This window comes from Camellia sinensis, chromosome 3 (assembly GCF_055761805.1).
Source record: "Camellia sinensis isolate YWXY chromosome 3, ASM5576180v1, whole genome shotgun sequence".
Taxonomy (NCBI): domain Eukaryota; kingdom Viridiplantae; phylum Streptophyta; class Magnoliopsida; order Ericales; family Theaceae; genus Camellia; species Camellia sinensis.
Window position 1 is genome coordinate 87,599,452 of NC_138963.1, and position 18,077 is coordinate 87,617,528.

Here is an 18,077-nt window from a genome sequence, read left to right on the forward strand (position 1 = left end):
GTTAGTAGAGAACAACACCAGATTCAAAGCCATTATTGAGCAGTCTGGACTGTCACAGTTAGCTCGTTGCACTTATCGGTTCGTCAACAAGCTTCTAATCTCCAGTTTTGTTGAGAGATGGCAACCTGAGACGAACACATTTCACATGACAGTTGGTGAGATGACCTTGACCCTGGATGATGTTGGCACTATTCTTGGCCTTCCCATTGTAGGCAAATCAGTCAGCATACCAGATGTGACAGATCATCATGGAGTTACATTACTCATTTATGGCTTGGGGATTACTGAACGTGTAGCACATGAAGAGGTTTCTTCTGCTGGTGGCAATTCAGTCAGGCTTGAATGGTTGCGAAGTCAGTTTGCTGGTGTCACAGATTCAGACCCCGAGGAGGCGATACAGTGCGCTGCAATAGGGCTGAGCAAGGAATCCGTAAAATCCGTAATCCGATCCGGTCCAGTCCAATCCAATCCGATAGGTTTGGATTGGTTTTTTGAATCCGTGGTTCGGTTCTGGATTAGAAAATTCAAAATCCGTAGGCCACGGATCGGTTCCGGATTGAACCTTACGGTTCCGGATTGGAACCGATCCGGACCATCTAGAAATAAACTATATTTTTATACTATATACCTTCCCACACCATATAATTTCTTACATGATATAAAAACTAAAATGTAAACCTAATCCAGCAGCCTCACCTTCACGCCTCTCACTCTCATCTCATCTCAGGTCTCTATTCTATATCGATGGTGTCTCTCTCTCTTCTCTTTCCCATCTCAGACTGAGTTTTCTCTGTCTCACTCTCATCCATCTCAGATCAGATCGGTGTGCTGCTGCTCTCTCTCCGTCGGTGAGCTCTCTCTCTCTCTCTCGGTGTTCTTATCTCTCATCTCTCTTTCTCGGACCGGTCACTATTTTTGTTTATTTGTTCCCAGATCTCCATCTCAGATTAGATCGATCTATAGCTGTTGTCTTCCTCTTTCGGTGAGCTCCTCTCTCTCTCTCTCTCTCTCTCTCTCTCTCTCTAACACTTTGAAATAGGTTTAATCTCTAACACTCTGAAATAGGTTCCCAGATCATCCATCGCAGATTAGATCGATTGTTCATGTCATCTACAATGGATTTAGTGAATGTAAGTAGGAGATTTTTTTTTCTGTTTTTATTTTTATTTTTTTTTTTATTTTTATTGTGTTTTATGTTTACATTATGTTTTTATTTTTATTTTTATTATGTTTTTTAGATCGATTTTTTTTTTTTCTGTTTGTATTTCTATTTTCTGTTTTTATTTTTTATTTTTTTTTCTGATTTCATCTCTGTTTTGTATTTCTATTTTTTGTTGTTGTTTGTAACCATTGATGCACAAATCAGTGTTTATGGAAATTAAACTAGTTAGAAACATTGATTGGTTCTACTTCAAAGCACAAAAGTGTCAAAGATGTCTACGATTTAAAGCCTGAAAGAGCTTGAGTTAATGTCCAGGATTTCTGACCTCTCGGAGCTTATTTTTTATTTCTGCTTTTTAATGTGTTTTTTGTTGATGGGTTTTCATTTTTAACGCTATTCAATCCAGTTTCAAGATTCAATTTTTTTTTTGTCTGATACTTTCATCGAATACCTGGGCTGCATAATTTGTTGATGTTTGAAATTTTTTCTCTACTGCATTGTGTGAGCGTCTTTGCCATAAAATTTAATGATTTCAGAGTGTGTTTCTGTGTTAATTGGAAGATCCAGTTGCATATTGAATGTTTTTATTGATGGGTTTTCCTTCATGTTGTAATTTTATTTGATCCAGTTTGAAAGCTTTTAGTTTTTTTATTTTTATTTTTTGTTCTTGCGTCAAATACTTGGACTGTGTTGAGCTTTGAAAATGTTTCTGTAGAGCATTGTGTGAGTCTCTTTGTCATAGAGTTGAAAGAGTTTCAGAGTTTGTTGATGTGTTAATTAGAAGATCAAGTTTCATATAGTTACTTTTGGTTCTAATCAACTTGATCTTTGAGTTTTGTTGTGGTGTTTGTTCATTTGTTTACATTGTATATAATTTATTGAGGTTCTTTGTTTGGTTCTTAAGTTATGAATATTGAAATGGTAAGTATATCAATTCGAACCAAAAGAGAGATTGCATAAATAGTAATTTTTTTTTAGAAAGTAGGAACTAGGAACTGCTTGCATGTTGAATTTCTATTTTACAATGCTCTTTACCTTTTTCTTTTTATTCCCTCTTCTTTACGTTTTTCTTGTTGGAATTGATTCAGCATTATTGTTGATGTGTGTTTGCTTGGAATGGATGATGTTTGCTTAGAATGGAGGATGTTTGCTCCAGTTTATAATGGAATGGATGTTGTTTACTTGGAATGGGTGTTGTTTTTACTTATATTGTTTACAGGTTTACAGGAATGGAGTTGCTATTGGAATGGAAATGCTAGTGGCATAGGATGTTTACAGGTTTTCAGTTTATGGAAATGCTAGTGGAATAGAATGGAAATGCTAGTGAAATGAAAGTTTAATTTGGAATGGTTTACAGTTTATAATTTGAAATGAAAATGTAATGTCTATATTTTTTTTGTTATTTAATTATTTAAATCCGTGGTCCTAAACCGATCCAATCCGTGTTTCAACGGATTGGTTCGGATTGGTTCCACAATTTAAACAGATTGGATTGGTTCTAATTTTCCAGGAACCGTAGATAACGGATTGGTCTTGGTTTTCTCCCAATCCGGACCAATCCGGTCCACGCTCACCCCTACGCTGCAAGAGCTTATTTGTTGTTTCTGTTGGGATGTACACTCTTCAGTGACAAGAGTGGCGGCAGGGTTCCCGTTGTTTACCTCGGCTTGTTGATAGATTTGGGATCCATACATACTTATGCCTGGGGTGCTGCTGCATTAGCATTTTTATATAGACAGTTGGGGTTTGCTAGCTGGTCTGGGGTTAAGCAGATGGGTGGTTATATGAATCTTTTGGAGGCGTGGATTTATGAGCACTTCCGAGCATTCCGACCTCATCAGAACATGGGCTACAATAAAGACATGCCACACGTGTACCATTGGACATCTAGGAGAGAGGCGGGTTCCTCCATTGACCATTTGAAATCTGTTCGAGCCGAGCTTGACAGTTTAGTAGCTACTGATGTAAGTTTACTCATCCTGCGATAATTTTAACACTTCCATTTATCTTACCCTTTATGTACTTTAATGCAAAAACACTTTACGTTTACAGGTTATTTGGGATCCATACCATAGCTGCAGAGACCGGCATCCATGTAACCCGGTTACGTTCTACCATGGATGCTTAAAGTGCTTAGACGTTGTCGAACCCTATCATCCAGATAGAGTTTTGAGGCAGTTTGGCAGGGTTCAAACCATCCTAGATGCACCGCTAGCTCCCAGTCGTGGTGCGCGAGGCAACATATCTGCACGATATACAGTCATGTACAGATACTTGGATAGGATCTGGGAGGCTTGGGATAACCACGTGTTATCTGAGCAACGGAGGAGCACACCAGTTCGTCAGCTTTGCAATGTGTACCGAGTTACATGGATTGGTATAAGAATATCACGCACCTATATGTCGAGCACACTGATGAACCGCGTGTCCATGACCATCAGGATTTCAGCGAACATGCGGATGTAATCTATTATCCTCTCTTATGCATATGTAACTTACTTTTTTCTGATATGTTCCCTAAAATGTGATATTCGTATTGCACATGCACTGCAGATTTCACATCCTATTATTGACGCTGGTTATCAGGAGGGGATTCGCCATCCTTATCAACTTTACCAGGCTATCGAGAGTATGACACATGTTCTTGAAGGTCAGCACATTGACGAAGCTGGACCTAGTTCTGCTGGAGGTCGCTTTCCATCTTCGACATTGACATACAGTCGTAGGCCTAGGCGTAGGCATACAGCTAATTCGTGACATGTTATTTTGTTACATGTTATTTTGTTAGTTGATGAATATTTTTTGGTGTTTTTTGTAAGATGACATTGTTGTAATGGTAACAGTGGTTAATATTTTCTTATTAGAATGGAATGGTAACAATGGCATTGTAATGACATTTTATTATTAGAATGGAATGGTAACAATGGTCGTTGATTTTCTAAATGATATTTTCTTATTACAATGGAATGGTAACAATGGTCGATAACATTCAATCCACATTGCAAAACATAACACATCAACATCAAAAACACATCCATTAATTTCTTCCATAATTCTAACATTGTCAAATGTATACATGTGTCATGCGACATCAACAACATCAAAAGTCTCTCGAGTAGCTACATTATCATGAATAATGTCCTTGAAATGTTGAATGCGACGCACATATGCATCATCCCAGTCAACAGCGCAAGGGTGAAGGTATTTTCTCCAATTAGTGGCAATAGGAGAAACTGGATGGCCTGGCTAGAACAAAACCTGCACCAAATATCAATTGACTTAGTGGTCATACCTCATAACTTCTTGTACATGCACAAACCCAATTGATAAGTTTCTGTTATACCTGGACGAAATGATTTCCGTTGACAAACCCAATGGCAATCTCACGTCTATCAAGTTAAGGTACTGGCACTGTTCTAAGAGGTAAAAAGGTGAGACATTGCTGTAAAGACAAGTGGTATAACACAAGATTGTAGCACGATGCAACAAGATGCCCCATGTTAGGCATAGTCATCCAATGTGAGTATCCAGGACTGTCTTCAAAGTATGACAATATGCTTGTCAATTCTTCAAACCTTTCATAGGACCCATAAAGTGTAATGTATTCCTCTTTGTGTGTGTGCAGCTCACCCAATAGGTCACGCCTAACTTGAGCCCAATCATCTTCTGTATGACCAATTGAAGCAGCTATAGCCCTGAAACCACAATTCCCATCTGCAACTACATCCTTGACGAACTTAATGTATGGTTTCAACCCAACAGGGAAAACATCAACATATGCACCAGGTTTCACTGTTCTAGTAATGTATGCCTTCCCTTTCGGATTCACCTTCTCCTTTCCCTTAACAGGTCGCTTCTTCTTGGTTTGCAGAGTAGAAGCTAATGTAGTGATTTGAGTGTCCCTAGGTGAGAAGGAATCATGTCCAGATTGCACTAACTCAAATGCACACGGGTCACGACGGGTAGAAACATTGATCTTCTTATGATCCCGAGGACGTGTTTTGGGCTTCACCTCCGGCTCAACAAGAAAAGTGCTTCCCGGATATACAATCTCTTTTAACTTCTTCAAAAGCTCCAACTGCATGGTTCTATCACTTTCATTAAACTTGTTCACAAACAACTCTACTTCTGCATGACAAGTCACCTCCATTTCCTCTTCTTTCTTGCATATGGAGATATGAAGTTGCCTCCACTGTGAGTGTATGGTAGCAAGTGGTATAGGACGATCTTGTCTGATGTAGTCAGCAATCTCATGGGTGCAAGGTAAACCATGAGTGTGGCGAAGGACGCATCCACAAGCTTCAACATCAATACCAATGGAAATGGCTCTCTTACTCTCGACAAGCAAGTACTCCAATACAGAGATAGACACATTACCCCGTAGCTCCCTGAATTGAGAAGGTTTAAATTGATGTTGCACAATAGTTAGACTTTTCTCAAATGAAGCCTTGATATCAGTGTGTTGCAACTCAAGCAGACTGTGTATTTTCTCAAATGATGCCTAAAATGAGACTTGACATGAACCCAATTGTCTTTTAAGTTTTGCATGTGCACTCTCAACCCTGTTCAATTCAATGTAAGCCAAGTTAAAATCAAGTACATGGCACTTATTAATAACATATTGAAGAAAGGTAATCTTACCTGTTCGTTGTAACATTGCCACAATGCATGCACGTGTTTGTCCATGCCGCCACAAATTTGTCCTTGTAAGGAACCAACCAATTATCCATGACGTATTTGACTGCATCAGGATAACTACTGAATTCCTTAAGTAATGATTTAAGACGCTCCTCGTATTGAATTTCAAAAGATGAATACACTACAGAGTTCCACTCATGGTTGAACTTCTCCCATTTTTGCTGTGTCTCAAACATTTTCTTGCATTTGGTCAACACATTCTTACTGATATGCCAACGACATAATAAATGTCTGGCACTCGGAATATCTTCTGTATGGCATTCATCAAGGCTAGCTCTCTGTCAGTAACAATAACTGTTGGCACAACAAACCCATCCATGACATCACGCAATGTAGCTAACACCCACGCATAGTTATCGACCCTCTCATACTGTAAGTATACAAAAGCTACAGAGAATGTCATTTCAGTTGATGTCACTCCCACAATTTCAAGAAGAGGAAGCCGATATCTGTTGGTTTTATATGTGCAATCCATAATTAATATACGTGGGAAAGACCGAAATAAGTCCAAACTAGTAGGATGTGCCCAAAACAAGTCTGTCACAGTCATCGTGGACTCTTCAAACCGATGGCGCTCAATGTAATTGTTAAAATTCCACTTACTCCACCTACTACCACCTACTACACACCTACCTACTCTACTCTTCTATATATATGCATCATTGTAAACATATTCAATACATCTATCAATAATATAATCAATAATACATACAATTTATTCTCTCTCTATCAATTTATTTTACATCTCTCTATCAATTTATTTTACATGGTATCAGAGCAAGGTTAAGAACCTAGTCATTCTGCTTCACCGGCGGGCGGCAGCCTCGCCTTGGTCGCCCGTCGGACCTCTACACATACCTTCACTCCGCTGCCACAAATTCCATAACTGAATTGAACTCTTGTCTCTCTTCTTGGCTTGACTTTCAACCCAGATTATCAACTCCCTCGTTGCAACAAGATTCACCGGCATTGCTCGCACTTGGAGATGCCAAGGGTAAAGAATTGGCCTCTGGGTTGCCTCTTTTTGCAGGGACCGGTGCAGCATCAGTAACTTCGATAGTTTCTTCTTTTGTCTCCTCAACAAGAAGTTCTGCCTTCACTTCTGGAGCCTCTTCAGCAGCAACTTCAGGTTCCTCAACTTCCTTAATCTTGGCTTCAACTGCCGGGGCTTCAGCTTCCGGGGCAGCTGCTGGCTCCTCTGTTGTTGTTGCCACCTCAGTTGGTTTTTCAGTCACTAGCTCTGGGGCAGGTGGTGCTGCCACTGCCTCTTCTGGCTGGGTCTTGCTCAACTCAGTTGTTTCAATTTCTGGCAATGCTGTTGCTACCAGTGTAACCTCAACAGTGGCCCTTGGAAATGCAAATGAAAGCAGAGAGAGAGAATCTGAAAGCCAGAATGGAAGAGTACAGGCTGTCAGCCGAATAGCTATTTCTTTAATCAAAACCAAAACATATACACACAGAGGACGGCTCTCCCTCTCTCAGGTCTCTCTCAGCTAGTATAGTTGCTCATCATCTGCTAAACAATATACACAAACACATGTCTGCCTTTCTCTCTCATAACAAGTCTTTAGACTCTTCTTCATTTACAAAGCTTTCTGAAGAAGAGCAAATATACTAGAAACCATGCTGCTGGAAAAGGGTGTGCGCCTTGGCAATTTGATCCGATCTTCCAGTTTTGCTTCTTTATCACAGATTGGAGCTTACTATACATCTCGGGCTGCATCTCCCCTCCAAGAAGCCTGTAAACCTTCTTCTTACAGTGATGATGAGTCCACGGATAGCCCCACTCCAAATCACATTGACCATTACCCATAAAATATCACCATTCCACAATTTTGAAGTAAATAGTGCTGGTGGGCCCTACCACTAGCAAAAGCAATTTATAATAAATACCAACAGCTCACTCCTCAAAAGAAATTTCTAATAATTTCTCTTTCTCACTTTACTTTTTCCCACCCACCAAAACCTAATCATCCTGCTGGCCATGTATCTTCTTCTTTCCACCGAATACCACCCACCTTGTCTCCACTCCTGTTTGCACATGGCATGTCCCTCAGCCTTTTGACAAGTTATTTTTCTTTTTCTTTTTCTTCTTCTTATCCCCGTATTTATCATTTTCATTTTTCATATATATATATATATATATATTTCCAAAAACAAAAAAAAAACAAAAAAACAAAACAAAACAAAACAAAAACAAAAACCAAACTGCACACCAAACTCATTTTATTTATGTCGGGCTCACCCCGATCCACATTTTCCACCACAACCACACAAAAACAAAAACAAAAACCAAAACAACAACAACAAAAAAAAAAAAAAAAAAAAAAAACCAACATCACAACAACAAAAGATTTGTTTTCTTTTCTGCAGACGACCACCCACCGACCTCACTTCTTCGCCTCTTCCGCCGGTCTTTTCTTCTTGCCTCCGTCCTGGGCGGCCCTTGACGGTGCTGCCTCTGTGTTTCCCGTGCCGCCGAGCCCGTTCACTCCCCCTTGCTCCTCCACTGCAGCATATGGCGGACCTCCGAATCGGAACATAATGGTGGCCTTCCGCTTTAGATCCTTGTTTTCCGCTTTCAGCACACATATCTCTGCTCGCGCATCCTTATACATGCGCTGGAGTAGAGCCAGTTGGGCGTTTAACTGCTGCACCTCATTTGTCCTACTCTGGAGCCGGTGCGACAAGTTTGTGACTGCCGTCATCGTCTCCACACATGACTTCAATGTATACTGATTGGCCTCAATATCTGATTGTGCTGCTATTCTTTGCTCCACAGACCGCATAGGAAAGGTCAACGGAGCAAACTCAGGGGCGCTTGGTTGAGATTCACTGGCAACCGCACCAGTTATCTCTCTTGTGGACTCGTTGAGGTCTGGAAAGAGAGTGAGCAGACTACGGGACGAAGAGGCCATTTTCTGGGCAACAAAGTGTTTCAGAGTATCTCTCTCAGTAAACGAAGAGTTTTTCAGAGGTTTTTAGCAGGTTTTTGTCTCTGCCTCAGCCTCAGCCTCCGTCTTGGTTAAATAGCCAAGGCCGATACGCGTATTGTGCGCCGCTCGGCGCTAGACGACAACATGGGCGCGCAAGCCAAGGTAGTCACGCGTTTCGCCATAATGTCCGGCACACCTTTTTATGGATTGGGCACGCCTTTTGATGGCACGTCTTTTGACAGATTGGGCACACCTTTTGAGGGTGCGACTTTTTAGGGGTCCGACAAGACTCTGTAAACTGTCCCGACATTGATTCCGGTTAGCTTTTACAGCGGTCCGACATGACCCCATAAAACTGTCCCGACATTGATTCCGGTTAGCTTTTCCAACGGTCCGGCATGACCCCATAAACTGTCTCGACATTGATTCCGGTTAGCTTTTATAACGGTCCGGCATGACCCCATAAACTGTCCCGACATTGATTCCGGTTAGCTTCTACATCGGTCCGGTGTGACCTCGTAAACTGTCCAGACATTATCTCCTACAACGGTCTGACACGACCCTACCGTGTCTCCTATCCTATTTTATTTTATTCATCAGTTTACTTTCCTGTTTGTTCCTCTCTCCAAACTCAAGTTGGTTTCTGTTTATCCTCCTTGAGTTTGAGGGGGGCTGTTAAAATTCCACCTACTCCACCTACTACCACTACCACCTACTACCACCTACTCCACCTACTACACACCTACCTACTCTACTCTTCTATATATATGCATCATTGTAAACATATTCAATACATCTATCAATAATATAATCAATAATACATACAATTTATTCTCTCTCTATCAATTTATTTTACATCTCTCTATCAATTTATTTTACAGTAATTATACTTGGCCAATTCACCCAATAAGTGTTGCATCTGTGATCTTCCAGCTCTCTGTACCACCCTGTTTCGATGGCGTACATTGTAAATGGTTTTAAGTGTGCTTACATTGAGGGCATCTCGCTGTTTCAAGGTTACTAGGATTTCTTTTGGCTGAACCATGCTCTTTGACATATCCATTAACAATGCTTTCTCATCCTTTGATAGCCTCCCCGCATATGAATGTCCCTCGAGGTGCTCCGCAGGTGGATGATTGTGCAATCCGCATACTACGGTCAATGTCCATTCATCATGTGTGGTAAACCTGTGAGCCCTCATATCAAAAGGACAATCACACTTCTTCGTACCGGTTATTCTTGATGTATTGTTGCCATCATGTTTTAACTTCTTTGTTGCTCTATATTGGCCACTCCTCTCACAAGCAAGATACATAGTCTGATGTTTTGATTACAATGACCAAACCATTTCTCTTTCCAACTTCACGTACCCAGTTGAGCAATTCATCCTTACTTTTGAATACCTACAAAGTTAAATAAATATTATCAAACATTTACATTTGGTGAGCAATTCGAAACATAATCGTTATAATTTCGTAGACTGAACCTGTTCAGTTGTGAATTGAGTGGTGTAATCTAACACAAAATCTGCGCAAACCTGACTTCCTTGAGTTGACACATATTCCTGCATCTTTTGTATAACATTACAAATTTTTAATGGCATTATAAAGATTAATTTGCAATTTGAAACTATAAATTTGGTATGCAGTTTGCAAATTTGGAATATAAAATGGAAAAAAAAAATTTACTTCATTCGGAAGTAGTTGTCCGAATTTTTTTAAAAATTTCGGAAGTTGAATGTTGTAAAAGTTAACTTTGTTTGGACAACAACTTCCGAATTTAAATACATTGTTCGGACAACAACTTCCGAAATTTATTACTTTGTTCGGACATCAACTTCCGAAAATACATAATTATTTCGGTAGTAGATTTCCGAACCAAATAACACAATTTGACTCTGGTTATCCGAACGACACTGGGAAAAAAAAAATTTAACTCACATTTCCTTTGCTCTACTTCACATGAACACTTATTTGCTGATTTTCAAAAGGCAAATCCTCCATAACAATGATGTTTTCTCTACGAATGACGAAGGTTGATGAACTTGGAAATGCCAAAGCCCTTTGGTTTCACTTCTAGCTCAATGAACATCATATACAGAAATTGATAGAAGAAGTGAAACCAATTTGGACAACCTTCGTCATTCACAAATTGATAGAAGAAGTGAAACCAATGGTGTCACTAGCTACACACACGATGCAACAGATACAACAAATAGAAGCTATGAATGATTACACACACTCCCTGGAAGAAGCTATGAATGAGCATCCACAAGCTACACACACGATGCAACAGATGTGAACTCTGAGGTGTGCATTGAGATGTTTTCAATTAACAATGGTGTCTAAAATAGTAATTTCACTTAGGGATAAAATTATAATAAAATTAAATATCATTAAGTGTGTATATTGAGGGGATTAGGTGTGTGTATATAGAAGCTCCCCTTGTCCCAGTGAATGGTTACTATAATAGAAAAGTTAAAAGACAAAAATATCCCTTATATACTTCTCTTAGAGCATCCTCCAACAACACTTTATTCGTTCCTCAAATTTTAACCAAAAAATGAATTCCCTAGGTCAGAGTCTTTTTCAACTACATTATCCAACAATACTCCTTATTCTTTCTCCATTGGATTAAAATATTATTTCTTTGTTATTATTTTTTAAATTTAAATGGTAGAGAAATGATAAAATATCATTGAACGAACACATAAACATGTGATCTTACGGATCTATTAGATAATTTCTGATTATTAAAGACTCAGAATATCAAATCATGTTTGGTTTTAAATTTTAAAAAAAAAAAATAAGAAACAAAAATTCAATGGTAATCGACAAACAGAGCCAAGTACGATTAATTCAAAATCCAAAACATTTACAAAATATGTTTTTGCTTAAACTTAGAAGCGCATGTTGGCTGCCATATTGGAGTAAAATAAAAATTTTATATGTTTAGGAAAATTACAGTAACTCCCTACAAATGAAGTGACTGTAGCAACCTTTTTTAATATGTAGGGGTTTGACTAAGGGATTAGTTGCAGATAATTTTTTTGATTAAAAAAAACTCTTCATTTTAGCTAAAAAGTAAGTATAAGACATCTGTTGGAGATGCTCTTATGCTGGTTGTGCAGAGACAGAAGATGAAATATTTTTGCATTGTGAAACTTGCACCGAAAGCAATCCTCCTTCCTCTCCACTCCTTTCCAACTGTAGGGAATTTGGATAACGAATCAAATTTTGTATCCTCTATCAAGTCACAACAATAGTCACTGACAGTTTACATCTCCGGAAGCTTTCAATCATTACAAAGACCACCACCACAGATATTTATAAAGATAAAAGCATCAAACTTTTCTCATGGCCGTGTGCACGTAGCTGAATGAACCAGCATATAGAGGCAGGATAAGCTTTTTGTTCTTTTTAGGTTTTAATTTATTTGCTTTCCTTTTGATAAGTGCAGGATAAGTTAGAACACAAAGTGATAATCCATTACACAGACCATATTTGATCTGACACTGAGATGCAATGAATTCTCAGCTGCGTGTTATCTCCGCATCACACGATGGCGTTCACGTTTGCGGAAGCGCTCAAGCATGAACTCATCTGTTGCAGCTTGCCTTCGTCCTGCTGCATCTGTACCAGAATCAGTTGGTCTAGATTCCTGACCAGCATCCTCTACACCTCTCTCCTTGTACAGCTCGGGATGATCTGCAAGAATTTTAAACCTCATTAAATCATCAAAAAGTAAGTAGCAATACTAATAGCACAGTGTAGGATGAGGAGGGGGAGTAGGAATAGGGTTAGAAGCAGGAGTGCAATAGGCAGCAGTAACACGGTAGCAGTCAATGGAAAGTGGGACTAAAAAAACAATAACAAGAAATAAAATCCTGACTATCATGACGGGTGACTTCCAATTTTTCAGGAAAGGTGAGCTAAACTTAGATACGCTGTCAAAGGGACACAGCATATCCAAATTCCCTACAGTTGAAGTCCCAATTTGGCAGGAAGGTGAAGTAAACTAAAAAATGAAAGCTGCAGTTTAATGTTACATAAAATGGAACCGAGAAACAAGAAACTATTATAAACAACCTCTTCTAAGCTTTTCGGCATAGTCTCTGCCACGTTGGAAATAATCTGCACTATAACTTGCAGGGATGCTAGATTCTGTTTTCATTCGACCCATGCGCCTCTTTTCCTGTAGGAGCTTTTTGGCAGCCTCTGTTTCCTCAATATTCTTTAGCTTGAATCTGCAATCATTCGAAACCAGGAAATAAAACCCCTAAAAAGGTACGCACAGAAGATTGTCTATGACCATGGTAATCTACAAAAACGAGAAAACCATTTTCTTTCCCTTCTTTTGAGTCTCAGATAACTGACTCATGGCAGCAGTGTTAAATATCAGCCAACAAAAAACAGCCCTTTTGCCAACCTATTCTCACTCTCTCACGCAGAAGTGGTAAAAAAAAGGTATCTAACAGCAAAAACAATTGAAAAAATTAAATTATTATTTAAAAAAAGAAGAAAAGGATTGGAGTGTAACAACCGAGAAGAAACACTCATATTTTGCCACAGAGTATGTGAGGACATACTCAATGGGGAGTTGAACCTCAGCAATCCCAGTAGTCCATTGAGTAGAGCTTTCCTCTGAGTTCCGCCTCTTCACCTGAGTAGAGACAAACGCGCAGTTCGTATTACAAATGTCAGGCAGGGATCCACACACTAATGAAAAAGAAACGCATATGAACTGTACAGATTGGAAGAACAAAAAGGGGAGGCGGCAGTAACTTTCTCAACAAGCATAATTTAGAAAGCCCAATATTAGCTTATGAGGTTCATAGTTGTGTCATGAGTTGACCTTTCAAGTCCAACATGGTGACACTTGCATGTGTAGCGACCTTTGGAGAGCTCAGTCAAGGCATTTCGGAAGTGCTTGTGCGAGTGGCATTGGGGTTCCAAGTCAATGGTTTGACGCCCCATCGTGACCTGGCAGTCAGCAAGTGGCTCAGAATGCTATATTAAGAGGGTATGGTGTGCTGCTTACCAGTCTCCCCACATGTAGTGGGATTGAAGTGAGCAACCTTGAGGTAGCTTGGGGGGGCCTTTGGCACCAGGAATTAGGGATGGCAATGGGTAGGATATGGCTTGGGGGGGCCCTACCCCACCCCCACGCCCACCCCCATTTCTGCCCCTTGCCCCAACTCCCAACCCAACCCAACCCAACCCTAATGAAACTCTCCCCCACCCCCACCTAAACCCAAACCCACAAACGTAAGCCCCACCCCCAACCCTACCCGATCCGCAACACAATCAGAAATTTAACAATAATATTATAGCTCAATAATTAAAACTAGAAAAAGATATTTATAATTAAAAAAATATATTATATATTGTACATTTATTAAAATTATACAATAATAGAAACTTAATAATACATTGTATAAATATTATATATATTCTATAAAAATTCAACAATATATTATACACATATTACATATATATGTAATATTTTCGTTTATTTATTACTATATTTGCGAGTCGGGTAGGGTTAAAAAAATACTCTCCCCAACCTGAATCCAATCGGATTTTCCAAAGTTTCCCCAAATCTGACCCTACCCTATTCAACCACCCCCAAATCCATCCCATTAGGGACGGGGACCCGGCGGATCAGGGTATTTTGCCATCCCTACTTGGAATGGTGTCTTAGGTCTCCATGTGGGTTTGGGAGCTCCACGGATAGTGTCATTGAGGGGCATTAGTGCCAATACTGCGTGCATCTAAGGTTCGGGACATGCACCCGCTATGCCGCGAGTTCTATCATCATGTGGTGTTGTCCTAGACCGAATGGGTTGTCAAGGCCTCACCAAAGCCACGTGTGCCAACTCACGACATGTGCTTGGGTTCGGCCATGCTCATGGGGGTCTTGTAGCCTAAAGTTAGTAGTTTGGTGGCAACACCGCTAATCTTAGAAGCATGGACACTTCTAAGAAGGTGACGTATCTGTGTTGTATCCGTGTCGGACACCGACACTCTTCGAACACTCTTAGGACACGTGTCCGACACTCTTCAAAACGTGTCCTATTTTTTAAAATTTTTTAAAGACCCGGACACTCTTTTTGGACACTTGGAGGACACAAGTGTCAATCGCTTAAACATATGTGTCTATCGATTAGACACATGTAGAGAAACTAATTATAAGCTATGAAGCACGGACACGGACACGCATACGGACACGGACACGGGACATGTAAGAATTTATGTATTATTGATTGATGTCTTGATTGATAGATTACAAGATTCATTAATTACAATTCCTATACAATCTATATATAGAAGAAAATGTGGTAGTAGGTGTAGTGGAGGTGATAGTGGGTTAGGTGAAGTGGAGTGTGTAGTGGAGTAGAGGTAGGTGAAGTGGAGTGTGTAGTGGAGTAGGTGAAGGTAATGTGGTAGTAGGTGTAGTGGAGGTGATAGTGGGTTAGGTGAAGTGGAGTGTGTAGTGGAGTAGAGGTAGGTGAAGTGGAGTGTGTAGTGGAGTAGGTGAAGGTAAAGATGGGAAATTCTAACAGCCCCCCGCAAACTCAAGGAGGAGAGAAACTAACCAACTTGAGTTTGGAGAGAGTAACAAAACAAGAAAATACATAAAAATAAAAAAGGATAGGAGACACTGTATGGTCGTGTCAGACCGTTGGTGAAGACACTGTATGGGGTGTCATAACGTTGTAGAGGACACTGTATGGTGGTGTCAGACCGATGTAGAAGACAGTTTATGGGGTCATGTCGGACCGTTGTAGAAGACAATGTTGTGACAGTTTACGGAGTCTTGCTGGACCCTTGTAGAAACTAACCGGAATCAATGTCGGGACAGTTTACAGAGTCTTGTCGGACCCATAAAGGAGCTAACCAGAATCAATGTCGGGACAGTTTACAGAGTCTTGTCGGACCCATAAAGGAGCTAACCGGAATCAATGTCGGGACAGTTTACAGAGTCTTGTCGGACACTTGTAAAAACTAACCGGAATCAATGTCGGGACAGTTTACAGAGTCTTGTCGGACTCTTAAAAAGTTGCACCCTCAAAAGGTGTGCCCAATTTTGTCAAAAGGCGTGCCATCAAAAGGCGTGCCCAATTCATCAAAAGGCGTGCCATCAAAAGGCGTGCCATCAAAAGGCGTGTCCACTTTGTCAAAAGATGTGCCATGAAAAGGCGTGCCAGTTTGTCGGGCGGCAAGAGGCGCGCGATACGCGTGGCTGCCTCGGCTATTTAACCAAGACGAAGGCTGAGGCTGAGGCATACCATTCTGAAACCTCTGAAACCAACCCTTCGCTGAAAAAACTCTGCCTCTGCGGAGAGAGAAACTGTGGAACACTTTGTTGCCATTCTGTCACCAACCCTTCCGAACATTACCAGTCTGAAATTGCTATTTCGCTGAAACACTTAGCAACCCAAAAACATGGCCTCTTCTTCCCGTCCAGCTACCCAGAACCTGCTCACGCTCTTTCCAGAACTGAACGAGCCCACAAGAGAAATAACTGGTGCGGTGGCCAGTGAACCTCAACCAAACACCTCTGGTTTTGCTCCATTGAACTTTCCGATGCGGTCGGTGGAGCAAAAAATGGCGGTGCAAACTGATATTGAGGCTAATCAGTATACTCTGAAGTCATGCGTGGAAACCATGACGGCGGTCACAAATTTGTCGAACCGGCTGCAGAGTAGGACAAATGAGGTGCAGCATTTAAATTCCCAGCTGGCTCTGCTCCAACGCATGTATAAGGATGCGCGAGCAGAGATAAGTGTGCTGAAAGCAGAAAATAAGGAGCTGAAGCGGAAGGCCACTGTGATGTTCCGATTTGGAGGTCCGCCGTATGCTGCAGTGGAGGAGTATGGAGGAGTGAACGTGCTCGGCGGCGTAGGAAACACGGAGGCAGCACCGTCAAGGGCCGCCCAGGACGGAGGAAAGAAGAAGAGATCTGCAGCAGAGTAGAGAAGAAAAATCCCACTGTGGGTGTTGGGTGTGTTATGGTGATTTTTTTTTTTTTTTTTTTTTTTTTTTTTTTTTTTTTTTTCTCGTGTAAAATTATGATCGGGGTTGATCCTGACATGAATAAAATAAGTGTGTTTGGCAAACTCGAATGGTAGGTGTGGTAAGGCAGAAAAATCAACTGGAATGAATTTTTTTTTTTTTTTTTTTTTTTTTTTGTGAAAATAATAATAATAATAATAATATTAATATGGAAATCATGGAGTGGGCGGTGGTACAAAAATATTGTGTAGAAAAAGAGGGAGATGGTGGAAAAGAGAGGCCACTCATGTTATTAAAATAAATTAAGGAATTAAAAAAAAGTGATATTGGTTTTGTTTTCAAAAAGATGGATTAAAATAAATATAAAAAAAGAAAAAGAAAGTGGAGACCATGATGAAAGGTGGGAACAAGTGTGCTGGTGCTGTGTTGTAATGGTCAGAAAGAGAGATAAGAAAATAAAATAAAATAAATTTCAAGGTGCTGTGTTGTAATGGCATTGAAATATCCACCATCATAAAGAGTATCAGTGGTGCTGCATATGTTTATGAGCATTATTTGAGGCCTTTCTTTCTTAACCCACAGCAGACTGTTAACGTCTAGTATGTCCCAAGGAAGAAGGACATCTTCAGTAAGCCAGATGACATTCTAACTGCTGCTGAGAAGTACATAGAAGAACATGGCCCGGAAGCATTTGAGAAGCTTGTTAGCAAGGATAGGGAAACCAAGTTCAGGAGTAGCAATTACACGTATTTTGATGAGGACCACAGCTATTGAGCCTTGTTTGGCTGAGGGAAACACCTTTTTTCCGCTGCTGTTAGGAGTATCTTTCCGGTGGAGAAGCTGCTATGGACTATTTGGGGAGAGTGATGTCGAAAGCCGGAGCCTTGGATCTCGCCACCGGCGTCGGCGGAAAGATCGAGAAAGACGATGTTCTCTCCGCTGTCCAGAAGTATGAGCAGTATCACGGCTACTATGATGCCGAGAGAGAATGAGATGTTATGAAGATATGATGAGGAGGTAGGTATGTAGTAGACAATTCTAGCGGACTAGGTTGAGGTCCGGCGGGCGGCCAAGGCGAGGTTGCCGCCCGCCGGTGAAGCGAAAAAATATTAAATTCTTAACCTTGCTCTGATACCATGTAAGAATTTATGTATTATTGATTGATGTCTTGATTGATAGATTACAAGATTCATTAATTACAATTCCTATACAATCTATATATAGAAGAAAATGTGGTAGTAGGTGTAGTGGAGGTGATAATGG

General features: G+C 40.4%; 2 protein-coding genes and 1 long non-coding RNA gene across 4 annotated transcripts in view; 1 reads left to right on the forward strand and 2 right to left on the reverse strand.

Annotated features, from left to right (window-relative positions):
• The first annotated feature begins 690 nt into the window (after positions 1-690).
• On the forward strand, positions 691-2,569 carry LOC114289767 (uncharacterized). Of its 2 annotated transcripts, none has more exons than XR_014364270.1 (3): positions 691-848; positions 934-1,130; positions 2,382-2,569. It is a non-coding gene; the product is annotated as an uncharacterized LOC114289767 (long non-coding RNA). The 2 variants fall into 2 exon arrangements; XR_014364271.1 differs by having other exon boundaries at positions 2,390-2,569.
• Positions 2,570-4,281: 1,712 nt separating this feature from the next.
• Positions 4,282-6,410, reverse strand: LOC114299285 (uncharacterized). The gene is made up of 5 exons (XM_082918207.1): positions 6,066-6,410; positions 5,804-5,949; positions 4,738-5,550; positions 4,506-4,604; positions 4,282-4,420 (listed from the first exon to the last, which is right to left on the reverse strand). Exons 1-5 carry the CDS (start codon positions 6,408-6,410, stop codon positions 4,282-4,284), a joined length of 1,542 nt encoding a protein of 513 aa, XP_082774333.1.
• A 5,602-nt stretch (positions 6,411-12,012) lies between these two features.
• The window catches only part of LOC114296851 (integrator complex subunit-like protein), a 29,194-nt gene continuing 23,129 nt past the window's right edge, over positions 12,013-18,077 (reverse strand). The window contains exons 4-6 of the mRNA XM_028241187.2: positions 13,385-13,458; positions 12,885-13,042; positions 12,013-12,503 (exon numbers count right to left, since the gene is read on the reverse strand). Coding sequence (XP_028096988.2) covers positions 12,340-12,503; positions 12,885-13,042; positions 13,385-13,458 — 396 coding nt within the window. The 3' untranslated portion in view covers positions 12,013-12,339. The remainder of the gene's footprint in view (positions 12,504-12,884; positions 13,043-13,384; positions 13,459-18,077) is intronic.

Coding starts and splice junctions, on each gene's coding strand:
- LOC114299285 (XM_082918207.1), bottom strand. CDS start 6,410: ATGACTGTGACAGACTTGTTTTGGGCACATCCTACTAGTTTGGACTTA. Junction 5,551..5,803: donor GGCAATGTTACAACGAACAG/GTAAGATTACCT, acceptor TTCTCAATTCAG/GGAGCTACGGGGTAATGTGT. Junction 4,421..4,505: donor ACGGAAATCATTTCGTCCAG/GTATAACAGAAA, acceptor TATTTGGTGCAG/GTTTTGTTCTAGCCAGGCCA.